General features: G+C 47.4%; 1 protein-coding gene across 6 annotated transcripts in view; it reads left to right on the top strand.

Moving 5' to 3' along the window:
* Positions 1-21790, top strand: part of Slc39a11 (solute carrier family 39 member 11) — a 605978-nt gene that overhangs the window by 391209 nt on the left and 192979 nt on the right. For 4 of the 6 annotated variants that reach the window (XM_029562731.1, XM_017797732.2, XM_029562733.1 and 1 more), the window contains exon 6: positions 13061-13231. The exons of the other annotated variants lie outside the window; for them this stretch is intronic. In XM_029562731.1, the coding sequence (XP_029418591.1) occupies positions 13061-13231 (171 nt within the window). The remainder of the gene's footprint in view (positions 1-13060; positions 13232-21790) is intronic. 6 annotated transcript variants of the gene reach the window in all.

The following is a 21790-nucleotide window of genomic DNA, read 5'->3' on the forward strand; positions in this document are numbered from 1 at the left end:
AAAAAAAAAAAAAAAAGAGAGGTAGAGTTGATATATAGATGCAGGAAGATGAAGGAATGCCTTGGTTTGGGGGGATTTATTTTTCTCTCAATTCTTCTGCTGTGGTTGGATTTCTTTTTACATTTCCCATGTGTCATGGTAGCAGATTACCTCTCAGAAAGATGCAGCTTTTTGATGTAAGGAAATGGTGCTTTCTGTCAAGCCAATCCAATTACTTTTTGCCTTGTAGTCTTTTCAAATATATAATTTTTCTAAATTTTGTATGTGTTTGTATATATATACATGTGTGTTCAGGTGCACATGGAGGCCAGAAGGGGGCGTCAGATTCCTTGGGCTGGAGCTACAGGTGATTGTGAGCCAGCCGATGTGGGTACTGGCAGTGGAACGCCAGTTCTCTGTTAGAGAAGGAATCCCTCTTTAACTGCTGAGCCATCTCCGCAGCCCTATCTCCTAAACTTCAGTGCCTCTCCTCTTCCCCCACCCTGTGTATTTGAAAAAGAATCCCATGTATCCTCAAGGTGGCCAGATACAGGGAAGGTTAGGTGCATCCATGTGCAGTACCTAATGGACAGACCTAGTGGGGAGCTGTGAGCACATTTAGTTAGCCCAGATAAAGTACCAGTGACAGACTAATGGAGTGATTCCATCCAAATCCAGAGCTTGATGACCCAGTAAGTTTATTGGGCTTCCTTACAGGAGCATGGGTGATCCCCAAATAGCTGCATCACTGAAGAGTCTCACTGCCAACATGGTTGAAGGCTGTGCAGATGGAGTCCTCCCTTCAAAGTCCACCTCTGTATACCCTAACACCTCCATAGACTATATGCAGCTGGGATTGGGGCAAGGGAGGGGGTGGCTGGACTCTCAGGTGAGGCTCTGCTGACCCTCCCTGCCCCCTCCTCTGGGGTAACATCACCAGGCTGGATCTCCTGGGGGTCACTTGTGGGTAGTCACAGCTGCTCTGATTGAGATGGTAATGGCTGTTATGCTGAGAGGCAAGTGTTCCAGACCAACTGAAGCAGATTTGGGGAAAGAGAAAGTATCTAGACTGCCTTGTCACTGGGCAGTGTAAACATTAATTTTCAAAATCAAGTCTGTGTCACAATTACCCGGGGTTGTATGTATGTTTGGGAATGTAGGACTTCCACAAGGCACATTCCTGAGCTTGCCTCTTTGAAAGAGTCCAACCTTGCAGTTCCTGGGTGGGGCCCAGGACTCAGCGTTTTCTGAGCTCCCTTCATGAAGCTGCAGTGGGTGGGCCTTATTCTACATTTGGAGATGTGGGAGTCTAGGTGATGTTTTTTTCTTGTTCTTACAGTTAGAGGACATGGCAAGGCAATGTCACCATGGAGTGAGTCAAGTGACAATTTGGTTAATACTTCCACCCACGCAAATTAAGCAGAGGACCCCCATCTTTTGTGGAAGGAGGCTGGGAGGCCTTTGCCAAACTCTTACAAGCATGGAAGTTCTTCAAAATGCCATTTCTCCTGAAAGTATGCAGGAACTCTGTGTGTGTGTGTGTGTGTGTGAGTGTGTGTGTGTGTGTGTATGTATATATGTGTGTATGTGTGTGTATGAGTGTGTGTATGTGTGTGTGTATGAGTGTGTGTGTGTGTGTGTGTGGGTGAATGCCAGAGGTCACCCTCAAGTGTCTTCCTCTCTCACTCCCACCTTATTTTTTAAGACAGGGTCTTTTACTGAACCTGGAGCTCAGCAACCAGGATAGGCTAGCTGGACACTGAGTTCTAGAGATCCTCCTGACTCTGCCTCCTCAGTGCTAAGAGTGCAGGCTTGAACCACCATGCCCAGCTTTTTACCAGGTGCTGGGAATCTGAACTTAGGTCCCATGCTTTTGTGACAGGCACTTTACCAACTGAGCCATCATCTCCCTACCCCCACAGGGACCTATTTGAAACAAATGTCTTGCTGGTGGGCCTTGGGAAAGTTGTGCTGGTTTCTCTTAGCATAGTGCTCTTGTGCTGATCAGGCTGGTTAAGGGTCTGCTACAGAGAAGCAGAGAGGCAGCTCCGGGGCCCGCTCAAGGTTTGTTTTTCTAGACCACAGTTACACCAGAGTGAGTCCAGGCTCATTAACACTGTTGTTTGTCCCTTTAACATAGAACAGCCAGTCTGAGAGATGGACTTTTAGCATTATTGGATATTTTGGTTCAATTGCATGAGAATAGAAATTGTTTTACCTACATCCTTGGAATGAGGAACATTTTAGTGGGCGGGTTTGTTTAATGCATGAGAAATCTTTAGCTAACAGTGAGCCCATCTCTTTGGCTGCTGTACGTTTAATTTTCTCAATTATGCAGACCCATTTGCATCTGTGTTGTCGCTAAGCAATTGCTTATTCATAAGCATGCAAGGTAAGACTTGGTTGACTTTTTGTGCATAGCAGAACATGTACTGACTGAGAAGACTAGGAAATCAAATCAGCCGCCATACTTGGGCAGCATTTGACCCTCTGATAATTGTGCAGCTTGTGCTCGTTGGAGTGATAAATGGAAACATCCTTCGTTGCTGGGAAGGTTGTAAATAAACTTTTGATCGTGTTTCTTAAGCTCCAGGGTGGGGCACAGATGTCTCTGCCTGAAGGTCGGAAGTCGAGAGTAATAAAATACTTCAGTTGTCTGGTCTCCACCGGAATCTTTTTCCTGCCAGGGGCTCTGTACAGCACATGACAAACATCCATAATAGGGCTCAGACAGAGGCAAGCACGTGCCTGCTTTTTAGAGAGTACTATCAGTTTGTTGGACTTGGCTCCTCACAGAACCTGCACCTTCGAGTGGGCACAATCAAAGGTGTCAGAGAAGATGCAACGTGCCTGGCCTGGGAGGCAGCTCACCGGGGTGAAGTGCTACTGCATAAGCACAAGAACCTGAGTAGATGCCTAGGACTCATTAAAAGCCACTGCTGCGGGGCTGAAGAGACGGCTCAGGGGTTAAGAGCACTGACTGCTCTTGCAGAGGACCTGGGTTCTATTCCCAGCACCCACATGGCGGCTGCAAACTGTCCTTAAGTCCAGTTCCAGGGGAATACAAAGCCCTCTTCTGACCTCCCCAGCATTGCACGACACAGGCACACTTACTTACACACAGGCAATACACTCATACACATAAAATAAAAATAATAAATAAATAAAATATTGTTTTTAAAAAGCCACTACTGCAGTGTGTGTCGGAAACCTCAGCCCTGGGGGCAGCAGGGAGCAGACAGGAGTCCCAGGGACCCAGCCAGTCCAGTAGAAGCAGAGCTTCAGTGAGAGACCTGGTTTCACAAAAAGTAAGGTGGAGAAGCAATTGAAGAAGATGCCAGACATCAGCCTCTGGCCTCCACACCCACCCTCGTGGATGAGTATGTCCTTCCTCCCACATATACCACATAATACCCCCCTACCACCATACCCACAGATTTAAAAAAGCATGATGTGCTCAGATTTGAATTTCAAAAATAAATATTTCTAGCATAACTATATTCAATGCAATATTTAGGATATAGTTGGACAAAAATGTGTTTAATCTGAATTCATGTCTACGCAGCCACCCCCTTTTTATTTGCTAAGTTTGGCATCATTAGTAGGGATCCTGTTCACATAGGTTCTTCTGTCTGTATTGTTTACAAGAGTGCTGTGACTCTTATAAGGATCCCAGGCCTATGTAGGGACAAGGTCAAGGATGCCCACATCCATCCTCTGCTTCTGGCAAGGGTGATATCTCAATATTGAGAGAGAAAATTCCCTCAGATAATGAGCTTTTGGGATCATGGCATATTGTGTCAAAAGTAAAGTAGATAAGATATTCTCGAAAAGACACCATAAGGTCTTGAGAAAGCTCAGAAAGGAGCTCAAAACAAATTGCTGCTGAAACTCCCACTCGGCCAGGTAGGTGCATCGGTCTGCTGTATAACGATCCCTCCTGCTCCCAGCCAGGGCTCATCAGTCACTGACATAAGTGCTTCATGGGAAAACTACCCGACTGTAAGGAATTAGCTAATCATGTGGTCATTGCTTCAAGAGGCCTCATCTGGGCCGAGGGCCTCTCGCCAAAGTGGAATGAAATCTGCTCGGAACACTGAGAAATGTTCAACTTCACTTGCAGTCAAAGAGATACAAATTAAGGGAAATGTCACTGCCTACGTAAATGAATGCACTTATGAGAAATTCCTGGGGCTGCCTGAGAAATGGCCAGCTCTGAAATGCTGCTCGCTGAGATGTCAGCTACACCATCTTCCAGGAAGTGAAGTAGATGGATGCGTCTGCTGCGGTCCTTCAGTCAGGAGTTCAACTTCAGGGAACTTTGTTCAAATTTCCAATTGTTTCCACAAGTTAGTGTTCACAGTGAATTTAATAAGGGAACAATTTAGAGACAGCCTCAATGCCCAGTAGTATGAGAATGTCAGGAATAATTTGTATTGCTGGCAGTGCCCGAAAGGGTATTTAATCATATGCTTATGTTGTGTTTAGTGGGAACAAAAAGCAGTCTCTCGTTATATAATATGATATCTCAGCCGAGTGCAACTGCACGAGGGTGCGCGGAGGGAAATTCACCAACCTTCATTGCTATTTTTGGGGCAGTAAGGTCGTGGGTGGCTTGCATTTCCTTCTGTGTACCTGTTAAGTTGTCCATGGTTCCTTTAGCATGCATTTGTACTTCTGTGGCCAGTAACAAGAACATGGGTAGGGATGTTTTATGTGAGGCCTATAGTCCCATGGCACAGGGGCTGGGGTAGATAAAGCCCAGTCTTGTAGTAGTCCCTTGTGTCTGTAACTTGTATTCAATTGATGTGATTTCAATGAGTGCTCTGCTACTGGGCTTATGCCAGAACCTTACCTTTGTGTTTCCATGCTGGCAGTTCGAAGGGTTCTGGAATATTCTAGAACATTGTTGTGTGCAGAGCCTGGTAAGATTCAGAGAAGCGAGAGAATTTGCTGGGTAGAGGTGCCCATAGTGTCCTTCCATTTTTTTCACTGACTCTTGGGAAACGATAGGCCAAGTTCATGACCCTGTGCAGCAGACCCACCTGCCTAGAGCCTGACAACTGGGCCACAGCTCAAGTTGCCAATGTGCACTAAAGACGGATCTTTAAGGCAGAATTACTGAAGAGTCAAATTTATGCTCTAGAAACCCCCTCTTTCATTTAAAGCCTCTGTACCCAGGCCAAGAATGGAGTTCTTACCTGGGTGTGGCAGCACTCAGGAGGCAGGGCCAGGCAGATCTCTGTGAGATTGAAGTCTACCTGGTTGGTTCCAGGCCAGCTGGGGCTACAGGAACACCTGTCTCAAATAAGTAAATAAATAAATAAATAATAAGTTTTTTTAAAGTAAATAAATGATTTCTTTTGTTCTTCTCTCTACCTCTGTGGAATCCTCCTTTTCTGTATAATTGAGGCCGAAGTCAGTTTGAAGAGGCAGTGGGAAGGGAAGGGGCAAGGGAAGAGAACACGCCCTTGTATTAGTTAGCTTTCTGTTGCTGTGATAAAACACTGACCAAAACTCAGCCCGAGGAGGAAGGGTTTGTTTTATCTTCATCTCCCAGGTCACAGTTCATCACTGAGGGAAGCCAGGGCAGGAACTCAAGGCAGGAACCTGGAGGCAGGAGCTGAAGCTTAGCTCATGGAAGGACACTACTTACTGGCTTGCTCCGCTGGCCTGCTTTCTTGTAGAACCCAGGACCACCTGCCCTGAGGTAGCATCTCCCACAGTGGGCTGGGCCCTCCTGCAGTATTCAAAGATCAAGAAAATGCCCCCGGGTTACTCTCCTGAGCTCTTGCCCTAGCTTGCCTGGATGGTGAGCTATAAGCCAAATTAACCCTTTCCTCCCCCAATTGGTTTTGGTTAGTGCTTTATCACAGCAACAGAAAGTAACTAGGATACTTATTTATTTACTCTGTGTGTGTGTGTGTGTGTGTGTGTGTGTGTGTGTGTGTGTGTGTGTGTGTGTACATGTGAGTGCAAGTTCCCACAGTGGCCAGAAAGGGGCCTGGATCACCTGGAACTGGAGTTGCAGGTGGTTGTGAGCCCCCTGACATGGGTGCTGGGAACTGAACTCTGGTCCTCTGGAAGAGTAGCAAGTGCTCTTGACAACTGAGCCAAAGTACAGCAGGGATATGAGCTGTGTTTTGTGAGCTTGTGCCATGCGGTTTCATATGCTCGGTCCTCGGAAGTGCCTCACAGAGTAGATGTGATTGAAGTGGATTTTGCAGCAAAGAAACTGAGATGTGGAGAGAGCATTTGCCTGAGTGAGGCTGTAAACTGCCAGTGCTTTTCTCCCACTGCACATACCGTGACCCTTTCATCAATCCTGCTTGTGGTGACACAGCCCTTGATGCAGAAATGAAGAAAGAGGTCCACATTCATGAGCTGGGCCAGAGGCTGGGGCAGGGACAGGTTAAAACAATGGTATGAGTGAGGGATGTGGGGGCCTTTTGTCTCTGGAATGTGTTCTTTAATGTAACTGTACATAGTGTGAGATGATGTGTGTGCATACAAGTTATGGTGTGGGGCGGGGCTGTGTGTGCACATATGTATATGGAGGCCAGAAGTTGATTCTCACCCTTCAATTGCTTTCCAGCATATTTTTTGTAGTATTTTATTTATTATTTTTCTTCTATATGTATGAGTATATTGCCTGCCTGCATGTATGTGCACCTGTGTTGTGCAATGCCCACAGATGTCAGAAGAGGGCATCGGATCCCCCTTGGAACTGAAGTTATGGAAGGTTATTAGCCATCATGTGGGTTCTGGGAATCGAACCTGTTTCCTCTGCAAGAACAGCCAGTGCTCTTAATTGCTGAGCCAGCTCTTCAGCTCCCCCACCATATTTTTTAAAAAATATTTTATTCATTATTTTTATTTTATGTGTATGAGTGTATTGTCTGCATGTATGTGAGTATATTTGTGTCTTTCAGTGCCCGTGGACAGAGGAGGGGGTCAGAGCCCCTGGAACTAGAGTTCCAGATGGTTGTTAGTCACCATGTGGGTACTGGGAATTGAACCTGGGTCTCTGCAAGAGCAGCCAGTGCTCTTAACCACTGAGCCATCTCTCCAGCCCCTCCACCATATTTTTTGAGACAGGATCTCACTGAACCTGGAGCTCATCGATTCAGCTAAGGTGGCTGGCCAGTGAACTCCAGAGATCCTCCTCTCTCCACCCATCTCCCCTGAATCACTGTGGTTACAGGCATGGGCTCCCCTACCTAGCATTTTATTTGAGTATTGGGATCTGAGTTCATTGACACTGGAATTTATAGGCACGTGCCAAGATTTGTTTGTTCTTAAGGATTACATTTGTTTATTCATTTTGGGTGTCTGTATGCATGGGCATGCATGCAGCACAGCATGCCTTTAGCAGTCAGAAGACAATTTAAAGGAACTGATTCTCTCCTTCCACCACCTAAATCTTAGAGATTAAATCATCAGGCTTGGCAGCAAGTGCCTGAGCCTGCCGAGCCAATCTCACCCACCCCGTGCTGGGCTCTTTACATGGATTCTGGGACTCTGAACTCAAGTCCTCACACTTGTGGGATGAGTGCTTTGCCAAATGAGCCATCTTCCCAGCTCCCGTCTTCTGTACTTCTGGTTGGCCTGCTGGTGCTGTTCGTGGACCCACAGTACATAGTGATTCTACATCCGTGGCTCTTCTTCCTTGTATGTTATAACAGGGGCTTAGAAAGAAAAGTCTTTTCTCAAGAATTTAAAGCTGTGTGCTCTCAGTAGATAAGAATTTGCCCACTTGTGTTATTCCAACCAAATCATCTCCAGTGATATCTTGGGGCATTTATTCACATTCTCCCTTGGCTGATGATCTGTTAATTAGTGTCGCTGTATTCACAGGAGACTTGAGATTCCATCACTGGGCCCATTGGATTCAGCTAGTCATCCTCCCAGGGACTGCAGACCATCTGCGTTCTCATGTGGCTGGGCCTGTGAGCTATGAAAGAGGAGGCCAGTGAGGATAGCTAGCTCAGCTTTCACCTCCCTAGATGAGTCTTGAATCCTTGAGGATGCAGTCATGCTACCAGACCATCTGTGCATGTTTGGCTGTAGAGTGGATTGTGGCTTTTGTTGTGCTTTTTAAAAATGGTTGCTGATCAAGATGGCTCAGAGCCACCACCCAGGAGAGGACTTCAGGGCTTGTCATGTTACTGGGGCAGCTATGTCCCAGGCATCAGAGTTTGCTCAGCTCATAGCCCCAGGCTTGTGCTTAGCAGGTGTCATCTATTGATATGCAGGGACAAGAATCCTTAGCCTTGTGTTGAGGAAAGAGCAGGGAAGCAGGTGTCTGATAAGGTCACCTGGTGATTTAAGCAGGGAACATCTCTGCCCCACTGAAGTTGTCACCAAGTGTGGCAGTGGAAACGCAGCTTGGAGAGAGCTGGCCAAGTCCCTCAGCAGACCCCTTCTCTGTGTGGATTCTTAAGGGATTAATTCTAAATTTAATACTTGTGGGGAAAGGGTCTGTGGAAAAGTACTTGCCACAGAAGTATGAAGACTTGAATTCAGATCCCCAGTGTTCACATAAAAATCTGGGTATGGTAATGCACACTTGTGATCCTGGTGCTGGGGAAGTGGACACAGGAGGACCCTGGAGCTTGCTGACCAGCTAGTCTTAATGAATTGGTGAACTCTGGGTTCAGCAAGACCACCCTGTGGTCTTCACATGCACCTTTGCAAACACAAGCATATACACATGCATATACCACATGCAAAAAAGTTTTAAACATATATATATTAACATATAAATATGAAATGAGCAACCATTTCTAATAGCAAAATCTTGCCTTTCTTCACCCTGGGAAGAATTCTAACTAACCCTGTGTTCTTGGCTTGCTGTTCATAATATACGTTCCACTTAGAGCTTCCTTACTTTGTGTAGTGGGCTTAAGACACACCATTTCTGTGCTGTGTTTTCAGGTTCATCTGGGAACAAGGGTGAGGATAGACAGTGTGTCCCACTGAGCCTCTTCCCCTGTGATAACATGGCCAGAGCCCGCCAGACCCTCCCTGAGACCTTCTCACTACAGTGGCCACTCTCACTTTGTTGAGCACCTATTTTTGGTGAACAGACAGACAGACAAACCCGAAACCATCACCCCTTACACACCCCCAGCCAACCATCAGGCCCTGATTGAGAGTGGCTGTCAAGGTGAAGGACCTGTGCTGAACCCCAAATCCATGGACAGGCTGTGTGACCATCGCTCCACCTGCTTCCTGGTTTGTTAAAGGGTATTATCTATACCTCCTCTGTAAGGATTCAGAATGAATTAAGGATAAGTTCCCATGTTGTTTATCAGCCGGGCTTGCTGGTGCTGTTTCCATTTCTGCCTGACCTTAACTGTGTGCTCCCTAAATGCTCTTCCTATTTTCCTGTACAAAAACTGACTTTAAAAGTGCCCCAGCTTTTCTTCCTGTTTTAGGAAGTCTCTCAGTATCCTCATCACTTCACTCAAACACAAGCCCATTAACATGGACTGGTCATCCTTTGCCCACATGCTTAGTGGGCTACTCATGGTGCACTGTAACCCACCTTGTCGGGAGAGACCAGATGGTCCAGTGCTTTGATACACTGAGCGCTGTGCCCGTTCATTTGGACTCCCCTGTCTCCTTTGCGAATGCATTAGTGACTGTTACAGCAGGGGCTCAGTTAACTTTCACAAGTTCCTCAGGCTCTGTCACCCTCCTGTTGGCTGCCAAGGGCTGATCGAAGTCTGCACGTGTTGGGGACCTGGGGCCAGCCAGGCCAGCCTCCCTGCTTCAGTGCGGCTGCTCTGTACTCCTACTGAGTGAAGTGCCCATTGGCATTGCCCACAGTACCTTCTGGCTGTTATTCTTTATGCCTTAGGGGCTTTGGAAACATAGACAAAAATATGTATGAGTGTTGATGCTTGTTATAAAGTATGTGCTCCATCCCTTAGGTGCAAAGGGGTTTATGCTCCCTGTCTGTCCTCTCTTATATTATAATACCCATAAAGCAAGAAATCTTTTGCTTGTTTCTTTATCAACTCCCATTGGAGAGTGGCAGGGGCAGGCCTGTGTGCTGAGGGGCTCAAAGTATCAGTTATGTCTATTGCTGAACCAGTAGAAGGCGGCGTGCCCTGGCCCATTTAGGCTCATCAGCAGCAGATGAACTGTCCTGCTTATGCCTCTAGACTGGGGAGCTTAGGTACGGTTCCCAACCGGCCTTCTGAGCCCAAATCATCTAGCTGTCAATATAAAATGTATGCCAACCACTTCCTGCCTTGTGCACATAGAAATACACATGCATATATACAGGGACATGGCTTAGAATGTCAGTCAGTAAACATGGGACCAAGTGCCAGTCACATGTCCTGCTCATGTGGGTATGTACACACACACACACACACATGAATGCCATACAGTATGGACTGAGCTCTAAGGCTTACCTGGGAGAAGTTGCTGTGTTTTTGTGTTGCTGCATTCTCCAAAGGTCAGCTGTGTGAATGAGGCGACTTGCACTGTGGAGGATCAGTTAAAGGCCTTCCCTGCCCTCCTTTCCCTCCTCCTTCTCTCCCTCCTTCCCTCTCTCTTTTTCTCTCCTCCCTCCCCTCCTGACCTGGTTAGTTTTTATTGTCATCTTGACACAACCTGGAGTCACGTGGGAAGAGGGAACCTCAGTTGAAAAATTACCTGGATCAGACTGGTCTGTGGCAGTCCGCGACTGTGAGGGATTTCCTTGATTGATGATTGGTGTGGGAGGGCCCAGTCCTCTGGGGGCAGCACCATCCCTAGGCAGGAGGACTGAGGCTGTATAAGAAAGGTAACATGAGCCAGTGAGCAAGCCAGCAAGCAGCCTTCTTCCATTCCGTGGGCTCTGCTTCAGATCCCTGCTTAAGCGCCTTGCCTGACTGTCCTCAGTGATGGACCGTGACCTGAAAGCATCAAACCTTTCCTCCCTAGGTTGTTTTTGGTCAGATTGTTTTATTACAGCAACAGAAAAGCAAACCCAGACACCCCCCTTCCAGGGATAGAACTCAGGGCCCCACACATGCTAAGCTCATTTCTACCACATCCCCAACCAAGGCCTCCTCCTTCTTTATGGAACACAGTGAATTTCAGCCATTGACAGGTGACAGACCACATGCCCATTGGTACTTTCTTACTCTATGCACTGCATTTGCATAGTTTGCATAAGCAAATTCAAACTGGTTTTCTAAAGAATTCTCATGTTTTTGAAATGCCAAGCGTTGTTCACTTAGTCCAGTGCCCTGAAAAGGAATCGTAGACCCAGTCCGCCTTCCCTAGTAGGACTCTCTTCTTTAAGGGTGGCATTCTAGAAGCAGAGACAAACTACCCAGCCTGTTGTGACAAAAAAGAAGAAGGCATCTGACCAGATGTACGCATGGTCAAGGCCAGGAGACCCAAGAGTTGTCCTTTGTTCTTTTATCTTTGTGTGTGTGTGTGTGTGACAGGGAGGGGGTGCGCAGGGGAGGAGGCAACCCTTGGGATCCATTCTCTCCTTTCACTGTGGGTTCCAGGGATGAAACTCAGGTTGTCAGGCTTGTATGACAAGCACTTTAACCCATGAGCCATTTCACCATACCCCTTGTTTCTCATACTGGGTTTGGGGACGTTGTTATCTGGCTTTCCTCTTCATAGCAAGAGTGTCCTGCTTGCAGAAACTCCCTAAGTGGAGAAGGGAAGTGGAATGCTGAGGGTCTTTGTCGCATGGCCCAAGGGCATGGGCTGTCATGCAGTAAGGGGCACAGAAAGGATCCCCCAAACATGAATACATGTGAGGGTGAACTGATGCTCATCATCCCCCTCAGAGGACTGGGTATAGCTTGGGGTCTGCCTTGCCAGGATGGGAGAGACCCATGCAGCTCAGCACTGTAAAATAAAAAGAACAACAGCAAGAATTGTCTTGGGAGGCCTGGGTGCAGCCCAATGGCAGCCCTGTCGAGCATGGGCAAGGCCCTGGATTCCATCCTCAGCACCACAGAATCACTAGCATCGTTCTGAGGGGCAAGTGCAAACTGGGCTATGTGGCTGCCTTGCTCATAGTGAACAGCACTACTTGAGTATAAACCAGGGGAAGTTTTGCTTGTTTTTGTTTTGTTTTTGAGACAGGTTCTTTCTGTGCATGCCTCAGCTTCCCACGGGCTGGGATTTGGGACATGAGCCATGATACCTGACAGTCAAAGTGGGACTTTTTCAAGGGCAGGTTCGTTCCTGAAATGTAGGGGCTGAGTGCCATAGCCAGCCCGTGAATGTCCCTCAGGACCTGGGCTGCCATGGTCTGTCCATCCCTTTGCTCATCTCTTTCCCACCGTTGCTGTTTCTTTGACTGTGTGCTTTCCCACCTCTGCTTACTGAGGTACATTTTCTTCCCTCTGTCCATCTGCTCAGCTGCCTCCTCAGCTGTGTTCTGGCACAGCTGCCCTTTATTATATAACCTGTCAGATTCAGCACCCACACCCTCCAGTCACTGTGTGTCCCAGGATATGAACTATGATTGGCTGAGCCTACCATCTGAATTGGTCCCCTTTGAGTCTCAGGGTGACTGGGAATAGGGTCACATAAGTAATTCTGTAGGGCTCTGGGAGAGAGGGAACATATTATCTACCAATCCATACATCCAACACTTGGAATACTCTAAACACTTTTATGCGCTCCCTTGTTGAATCCTCACAACCCCTCCAGGAAATAAGTGTCACTGTGGTTCCATTTTTTGAATCAGGGAACTGTAGCACAGAAAGGTTAAGCCACTTGGGTAGCAAGCACTACCCAGCTTCTGCGTGGCTGGGTCAGGAAATGAAATAGATGCTCTGATTCCAGAGTCTTTGCCCCTGGTCAGTCCTCGGCATCACTTGCCTTACACAGACATTTTTACTCTTCTTGGCACAGTGTCTGTTTACTGAGCCTTCATGGAGTGGCTGAATGTGCGAGGGAGTGGATGAGCAGTCAGGGGGGAACGCCTGGTCCGTATCAGTCTGGATGTGTACTGTTCCTGGCTTGGAAGCTGCTTTCTGCTGCTGCCTGCCCGGGTGTCACCACATGCATGTTCACCGCCCTCTCTCCCCACTCTGCTTCTGCACAGATAAGAGTGAGAATGGCGAGGCTTACCAGAGGAAGAAGGTGGTGGCCGCCGGACTCCCAGAGGGCCCTGCTTTCTCAGGGCCTGTGAGAAGGAACTCGGGGCAGCCCAGCGGCAGCAGCTGGAGGAGAATTGCGCTGCTCATCCTGGCCATCACCATACACAACGTTCCAGGTGAGGGCTGGCCGTGGGGCCATTGTGAAGGTAGAGTGTTCATCCTTGCAGCTGTGTGGCTGGAAAGGAGGAGCTGGCACTTGTGACATAGGTCCCTTTTGGAGTGGGGTGGAGGTCACTTTATGCCTTGGGTAACTTGTTCTAGAACAATCTTTGCATGTTCCACCTTCCTGTTCGTTACTTTTAACAACTTCTGCTATTTTGACCTAGGAATTCCTTTCTTTATATATTTGGCACCAGATCACGTGGAATACAATTTTGTGACTGTTCCATGATTTGGGGGATAGAGGGAGGCTTCTAAGTAAGGTTGTTTCCGGTTCTGCCTTGTGGTTTTTAAAGTCTAATGAATCTAGGGGCTGGGAGATAGCTCAGTGGGCAAAATACTTGCCCTAGAAGTATGAGAACCTGAGTTTGTTCTGCAGAACCCACGTAAAAATGCTGGGCATGATGGCTGCGTACTCCTATCTTAGCTCTGGAGAGTTGGAGACAGGAGGATCCCTGGAGCTAGCCTATGATGATTTCCAGGCAGTAAGATACCCTGTCTCAAAAAATAAAGTGGACAGTGCTGGAGGAACAACACCCAAAGTTGATTTCTGGCCTCGGCATACATAGGTGTACTAAGTGCATCCCCACAGAGATGTGCACACACATAAACATGTACCTCCACCGCATACCTCCATAAAGAAAAAAATACTGAATTCAGCCTTGATAGATACTTATATCTCACCCACCTGCTTTCTTAACAAGGGTTCCTTTCTGAAATAGCTTTACAGCTCTTTTCTATTTGGCACTGTAAAGTAATTTGCTTGATGTCGTTGGCTTTATTTTAATTGGAAGGGGAAAGGCTTCCTGATGTTTTATTTCAAAACCAGTGTTCGTTTCTCTTAGAGCGATATGAAGGCATAGGCAAGCATAAACATAATAAATAACAAGGATATTACAAAAATAAATAACTGAAGGAGCCTGACTGCTAGGGTCACATTCTAGAATTCCAACTCTGCTACTCTCCGTGAGTTTACCTTGATGCGTTGTTTGAATAATCCAAAACTTGGAGAACCCCCAAAACTTGGTTTTCTCATCAACAAAATGGGGATACTATGCTTACTGGTTCATTTTGAGACTTAGGTGAGTTTAGAAACATATGCATAGCTTTGGTATCAGGCTTGGGCCTCTGAGCATTTGACAGGTGGGAGCCGTTGTGAATGTGGCCTTGACTCTGTCAGTCTTGAGCTCTTCATTCTTCTCATCCATCCTCTGTGGAAAGCTGAGCAATCGCCTTCCCTGGGGACCTCCTCGGACAGTTTATTTTATGAATCCTTACAGAGTTCACAGAGCGCATCTACCATCCCATTACGCAAGCAACTTGGCTGGCCAAGGCTTTCTAGACTTGAGACGTTTTCCTCTTAAAAGTCACATAGGTGTTTTTCTATCACCTGTGGGCATCAGTATTATAGAGGCAGAGGACACAACCGAGCTGAGTTTAGTCCTCTGAGAAACTTGATATTCTTTTACTAGTGCGATGGGGACACCTTTTGTCATTTTATTTTTTTAATATTTATTTACTTTTTACTGTTTCTTTATGTGTATGAGTGTATTGCCTGCATGTATGTAAGTGCACCTGTGTCGTGCAGTGCCCATGGAAGTCATAAAAAAATCCCCTGAAACTGGAGTTATAGATGGTTGTTAGCTGCCATGTGGGTGCTGGGAACCGAACCCAGGCCCTCTGCAAGAGCAGCCAGTGCTCTTAACCACTGAGCTCTCTCCAACCCCCTTTTGTCATTTTATAAGAATGAAAATTCTAACCTTTGTTATAACATCTAGTGTTTATGAAATCTGCCTAAAACCCCATGCATCGTGTTGCTTGTTTTCAGCTTAGCTGTTCTCTAGATGAGATGCACGTCCCTCTAGTAATTTCCATCCCAACCACAGCAATATCTGTTGTATTACACACAAACTTATTTCCTTAAGATGTCCTTCATTGCCCATCCCTTTCCTACTTCCTTCTTGGCTCTTTAGCTCCTGTGTCATAAGCACATTTTCAGTTAGTTTCTGGGGGCTCTGCGTTCAGTGTGTCTTTGGATGACATCTTACATGGGACTCCAGTGCAGAGAAGACCTGAGTGGATTTTCCCTGTCAGGGGCTCCTGTCATGTCTGCTTACCCATTGGAAGAATGAGGGCACTGTGGTCACTTGCAACCTGTGAAATATTGATCATTGTAGAAGTGAGGTAACTGAGTTCATTCTGTCTCTCATAATAACATCATCCCTCTGTCATTCAAGACTTCTCTTTAATTTAAAAAATAAAGTTCTGTGCAGTAGGCTCAGAACCAGGTAAGATGAGGGTACTGACTTATGGCAGATCATAGTAAACCTCTGTTTCTCCAAAGGACATGAAAGTGTGTTAAGAGGCAGGCTTTCCAACAATGCACATTGAGTATTCTGCTGTCTCCAGCGGACCCTTGCCCTCACAGCCTCCTGTGCTCCAGGTAGTCTGCTGGCATCCTTGCCTGGCTCATTTGACTGAGAACCCAGCAGAGGCAGCGTCCCTTCTCCCCAGGGAGAGCTTGAGAGACGGAGGTGGGTAGCTAGAAGCCAGCAGCATCCGATGGTCCTTCATCAGCCTGGACTCAAGCTCTGCTTCTTCTTCCACAGGGCCTTAGGCATTTCCAAGTTTCAACCTCTCTCTCTCTCTCTCTCTCTCTCTCTCTCTCTCTCTCTCTCTCGCTCTCTCTCGTGCGTGTGTGTGTGTGTGTGTGTGTGTGTGTGTGTGTGTGTGTTGAATGTGCATGTCCTCTTGATATGTGTGCTGGATAGCTTTAGTGTCAACTTGACACCTGGGTTGAGGGAGCCTCAGTTGGGGAATTGCCTCCATTGGACTGGCCTGTGGCCATGTCTGTGAGGCATCTTCTTGATTGTTGAGTGATGTGGGAGGGCCCAGCCCACTGTGGGTGGTGCCACCCCTGGGCAGATGGTCCTGTGTTGTATAAGAAAGCAGGCTGAGCAGGAGCCAGGGGAGCAAGCCAGTAAGCAGCGTTCCTCCGTGGTCTGTGCTCTAGCTACTGCCTCCAGGTCCCTGCCCTGAATGCCTACCTTGGGCTCCCTGATGAACTATAACCTGGGAGATCTAAGAAAAATAAACCCCTTCCTCCCCGAGTTGGTAGTGGTCAGAGTGAATTGTCACAGCAGTGGAGAGACAAACTAGAACAATATGTCATAGTAACAGTTCAGGGAACTGGAGAACAAATGGCTGGTTGGTACGCATTGAGAGGTTGGAAGGGAAATTTCTTTCCCAGGCTTGCCTTTTACTTGTGCTTCTAAATACCTGGGTTCTCTGGGTACTAAACAGATCAAGATCCTGGGCCTCCTGTCAGTATTATACCAGGGTGAGATGGGTCAGTAAGCATAATAATGATAAATGATACATATTGCTAATAAACAATTCATTGCTAATAAACTCAGCCAGAGAGATGGCTGAGTGTTACAAGAAAGAGCTCGCCATTTCAAGCAGGCAGGTGGAGTGGCCTAGATGATTTGGACTTGCATTTGAGTTCATCTCACAGATCCCTGGCAGAGTGTGAGTGCTCTAGGCAGAGGACACAGCCAATGTGAAGAGTCTCAGAGTGTGCCTGTTACTTGCAAGGAAGGAGCTGGGGTGGCCACAGCTGGGGAAGTAGAAAAGCAGGCAGCAGGAGTCAGGGCCGGGGCCAGCTGTGCCTTCACTGCAGCTCTGAGGCTTTGTTAGGATTTTCAGTTTTGCTTGTATGTGCCAAGCCACTGTTGGGTTTTGGACAGAGGAGCGTATGACCTGACTTGAGCTTTCGAGTGCTCCCTCCAGGTGCAGGACTGAGACATTATATAGGAGGGATGAGCAGGAAAGCCTCCAGAAGGCCCGTGTGCAGAATCTAGGTTATAGTCCATGTTGGGGTGATGGACATGCAGCAAGGGCCTCATGTCAGGTCTCCACTGAAGTTGGGGCCAATGATCTGGCCGTGGAATGTGAGCAGAGGTGGGCTCAGTTAGAACCTGATGTCCCTGGGCCAACCAGCTATAACGATGGGGCTTGGAGTGGGCTCAGCACAGCAAGGTGAATCAGGATAATGGGAATTATGTTGTAGACTGATATTCGGTTGTTGTCAGTTAGGAAAGTGGAGATACTGACCAGACTGCTGGGTACAGAAGCTTGGAAGTGGGGAGCAGAGTCTGGTTATAAGTATAACCTGTGACTCATTGGCACTTGGAATGGTTAGTGCTGAGTGTCAATTTGATAGGCTCTAGAATCACCTAGGAGATATACCTGTGAGGGCTTATTTAGTGTCTGGGCATGCCTGAGAGGGATTATACTGAGAGGGTAGTTGCAGTGGAAGACCCATCCTGAAAGTGAACAGCACCATCCTCTGAGCCTAGGTTGCATAAAGAAAGCAAGCTGAGCACCAGCATTCATTGCTCCCAACTTCCTGATTGTGGATGCCACATGACCAGCTGCTTCAAGCTCCCAACACGCTGAATTCCTGACACGAAAGACTATCCCCTTGAACTGTTCATTGCTCCCAACTTCCTGATTGTGGATGCCACATGACCAGCTGCTTCAAGCTCCCAACACGTTGAATTCCTGACACGAAAGACTATCCCCTTGAACTGTGAGCCAGAATAAATTCTCCCTTAAGTTACTGTTGTCATGGAATTTTATGACAGCAGTCAGAAAGTAACTAAGACAGCACATGAATGTATCTAAATCATCGGCATTGTAGGACACCATCTGAGGTCTAAATAAAAGCTAAATGATTCCGGAGCTAGGATGTAGCTCAGTTGGTAGAGTGGTTGCTTGGCATGTATGAAACCCTGGGTTTGGTCTTTAGCACTTCATAAACTGGGCATTGTGGTACATGGCTGTGTTCTCAGCACTTGGGAGGTGGAGGCCAGAGGAGGATCAGAAGTTTAAGGTCATCTTCTACTATATAGTGAGTTCAAGGCTAGCCTGGGTGTTCTAGTTACTTTCTGTTGCTATGATAAAACACTGACCAAAACAAACTTGGGGAATAAAGGGTTTCTTTCAGTTGATTGTACAGCCCTTCACTGAAGGAAGCTAGGGCTGAAGCTCAGGCAGGAACCTGGAGGCAGGAGCTGGAGCACAGACCACAGAGGAACACTGCTTACTGCCTTGCTCCTCTGGCCTGTGCTCAGCCTGCCCAGGGGTGGTGACCACCACAGTGGGCTGGGTCCTCCCATATCAGTAGCCTTGCTCCTCTGGCCTGTGCTCATCACCTGCCCAGGGGTGGTGACCACCACAGTGGGCTGGGTCCTCCCATATCAGTAATCAAGAAAATGCCTCACAGACATGACCACAGGCCAATCCAGTAGAGGAAATTCCCCACCGAGGTCCCTCTTCCCAGGTATGTCACATGGACAACTAAAGTTGTCCAACACACTGGGCTGCATAAGACCCTTTCTGGATAAACAGAACTCAGAACTCTGAAGTTACTGGTGGGGCTCTTTTCTCATGTCTGCCGTTTCTGCTTCTGTCTGAGGTGAAGCTGAGCCGCCCACGCTGCCGCCAGCAGCAGCAGGCTCTTTGACAATAGCCATTTTAAGAACCCGTCTGGAGCTGACTTGTTTTTGAAAAGGTCTCTTCCTTAGCACCATCCTTTATGGTTTATTAAAGATTTAGCTACAGATTTGACATTCCCCTGGACTCTGGGTTTTCAAACAAGCCTTGCACAGTGACTTAATGGATAATTGATTTTTTTTTTTTCTTGAAGTTTTTGTCTTTGCTGGTTCAATTTCATATGTTCTGAGGATGACATTTTGTTTAAGACTTTTATGTTGCAGTCTGGGAGTAAGAAGGAAGGCTTCTTAATGGGCATCTTGGCTCTGGAGTGTTCTGGAGCATGAGGACACACCTGTGGGCATTTTCACATACCCAGAGCACTTGGGTTAATGTGTAAAACCTCTGTGTGAGGACAAATGAATTCCTGGGCCTCTGTGGCTCACAACATCCATGATAGTGAAGTTCTGGACCTGTGTGTGTTACTTTTCATTGCTGTGACAAAATACCTGAGAGAAACCAGCTTAAAGGAAGAACAGTTTACCTTAGTTCATGGTTCCAGAAGTTTCAGTCAGCTGGCCCCAGTGCTTTGGGCCTGAGAAGAGGCAGAAGAGCATGGTGGTGGCAGGTGTGCATGGTGTCAGAGGCTGCTCACCTCATGGCAACCAGCAAGCAGGTGCTGGGAGAGATGGAGGAAGGGAGGGAAGGAGGGAGGGAGAGAAAGAGAAAGGGAGGAAGGGAGGAAGGGAGGGAGGGAGGAAGGAAGGAAGGAAGGAAGGAAGGAAGGGAGGGAGGGAGGGGAAAGGAAGGATCTGGACATAACATAAAGATCTTAAAGGGCACACCTCCAGTCACTTACTTCCTCCAACTAGGCCCTGCCTCGTAGTTGCCCATTTGGCTATGAAAACATCAACATCTGTGGGTTAAGCCATTGATGATGTTAGTGTCCTCACAATCCAGTCTTTTCTTTGTGGTACCACCATTTGGGAAGTGAGCTTTCAACATATGAGCATTCCTGGGGGACCTTCATGTGGAAACCATAACAACTCTTTCCCAAGACAATGCTGCCCACATGTCTTTGTCCTTTTGAGCCACTATAACAAAGTACATATAGATCACAGATAATGATTTTTGGCACTTCTGGAAGCTGGAGCTGTGAGTTGGCATGTGAGACTGGGCTCTGGGTAGGGCTCTTCCCAGCTGAGGATTCCTGTCTTCTCTTGGGGTCCTTGAATGATTGCACAGCATGGGAGGCCCTTCTGGGGTCTCTTTTGATTGAGGTGCTGTGCTGGATAGCTTTAGTGTCAACTTGACACACCTGGGTTTAGGGAGCCTCAATTGGGGAATTGCCTCCATTGGACTGGCCTGTGACTGTATCTGTGGGGCATCTTCTTGATGAGTGATGTGGGAGGGCCCAGCCCACTGTGGGTGGTGCCACCCCTGGGCAGGTGGGCCTGTGTTGCATAAGAAAGCAGGCTGAGCAGGAGCCAGGGGAGCAAGCCAGTAAGCAGCGTTCCTCCATGGCCTGTGCTCCAGCTCCTGCCTCTAGGTTCCTGCCCTGAATTCCTATCTTGGGCTCCCTGATGAACTGTGACCTGGGAGATGTAAGACAAATAAACCCTTTCTTCCCTAAGTTGGTATTGGTCAGCGTATTTTGTCACAGCAATGGAGAAACAAGCTAGGACAGAAATTGGTTCCAGGTGTGGGGTGTTGCTGTGATAGACCTGACCTTGGTGTTTTTTGGGAGGACCGTGGAAGTGTTTGGAACTTTGGACTACAAAAGCCTTTGCTTAGAGTTTTGTTGCTGTGGAGCTTGGAACGGTTATACTGAAAGAATTGTGGACCATGGAGGCCTGGCTTGTGAAGAAGCTTCAAAGGGAAGCAGAGACTATCAGGGATGTTTGTGTGATGTTTTGAATTGAGAGTCTGTGGGTTCTGGTCGGCTAGGACTGAAGAATCAGCTGTGATCAAGAAGAGACCAGAACCTGAAGTAAAACCTTTGCTTTACTGGGACAATTGATGCTGATTAGCTGGGGCTGAAAAATCAGCTGTAAGTAACAAGAGCCCAACATCACCGTGGTGAAATCTTCTGGGAAGTATTTCCTCGGGGTCCATACACAGAAGCTGTGGTTTAGAAGGGGCCTGAGCCTCCATCTCTAGCTGGAAGCAGGACTTGGCAATGTATAAGAGTCTCCTGCATGGTTCTGGTGTTGAAAGTGTGAAGGGGTCACAGAGAGCCGCTGAGGCTTGGCACTCTGAGAGGCCAGAAAAAGCCATAGGTGAAAGTGTCACTTCAGTTGCAGTGAAGACCCCAGGATTGAAGGGGTCATGGAGAGAATCTGAGGTTTTGCACCCAAGAGGCCAGAAGAGGCCATTGGTGAAGGTGTAGCCTCAGTTTCAGTGGAGACCCCAGCTTTTTGGAGATGCCAGGACCATGGGACGACCACCAAGGGCAGCAGCAGGTGTGAAATGGAGCAGGCCTGAGTCTTCGAGACAAGCTGTCTGTGTCATGGACTGCAGAGTCAGAAAGGTGGAGCTGCCAGAACCCTTTGGAGCCCAGAAGATCATGAGTGAATCCCAGATGTCCAGCCTTGAGCTACTTTGCTGGACTTTGGTTTTGCTTAGGTGTGCTCAATTCTTCTCTTTGAAGTAAGACAGTACTTTGTTTTGGAATTTACAGGAGCCCTCAGTTAAGAGACTTTTAAGAGAGACTGTGGACTTTTAGATGTTTGGATTTTTTTTAAGGACTGGGGGTCTTTTTAGGTTGTACTGTCTTATGATAGTAATGTTAACATCATATCTTGGTGACAAGAATTGGAAAGGTTATGGTTTAATAGTGATGTGTTTGTGTGTCAAGTTGGCAAGGGGTCAGTTGTGCTGGATAGCTTTAGTGTCAACTTGACACACCTGGGTTGAGGGAGCCTCAGTTGGGGAATTGCCTCCATTGTACTGGCCTGTGGCCATGTCTATGGGGCATCTTCTTGATGAGTGATGTGGGAGGGCCCAGCCCACTGTGG

The sequence above is a fragment of the Nannospalax galili genome, unplaced genomic scaffold, assembly GCF_000622305.1.
Source record: "Nannospalax galili isolate Female #2095 unplaced genomic scaffold, S.galili_v1.0 scaffold634, whole genome shotgun sequence".
In the NCBI taxonomy this organism is placed as follows: domain Eukaryota; kingdom Metazoa; phylum Chordata; class Mammalia; order Rodentia; family Spalacidae; genus Nannospalax; species Nannospalax galili.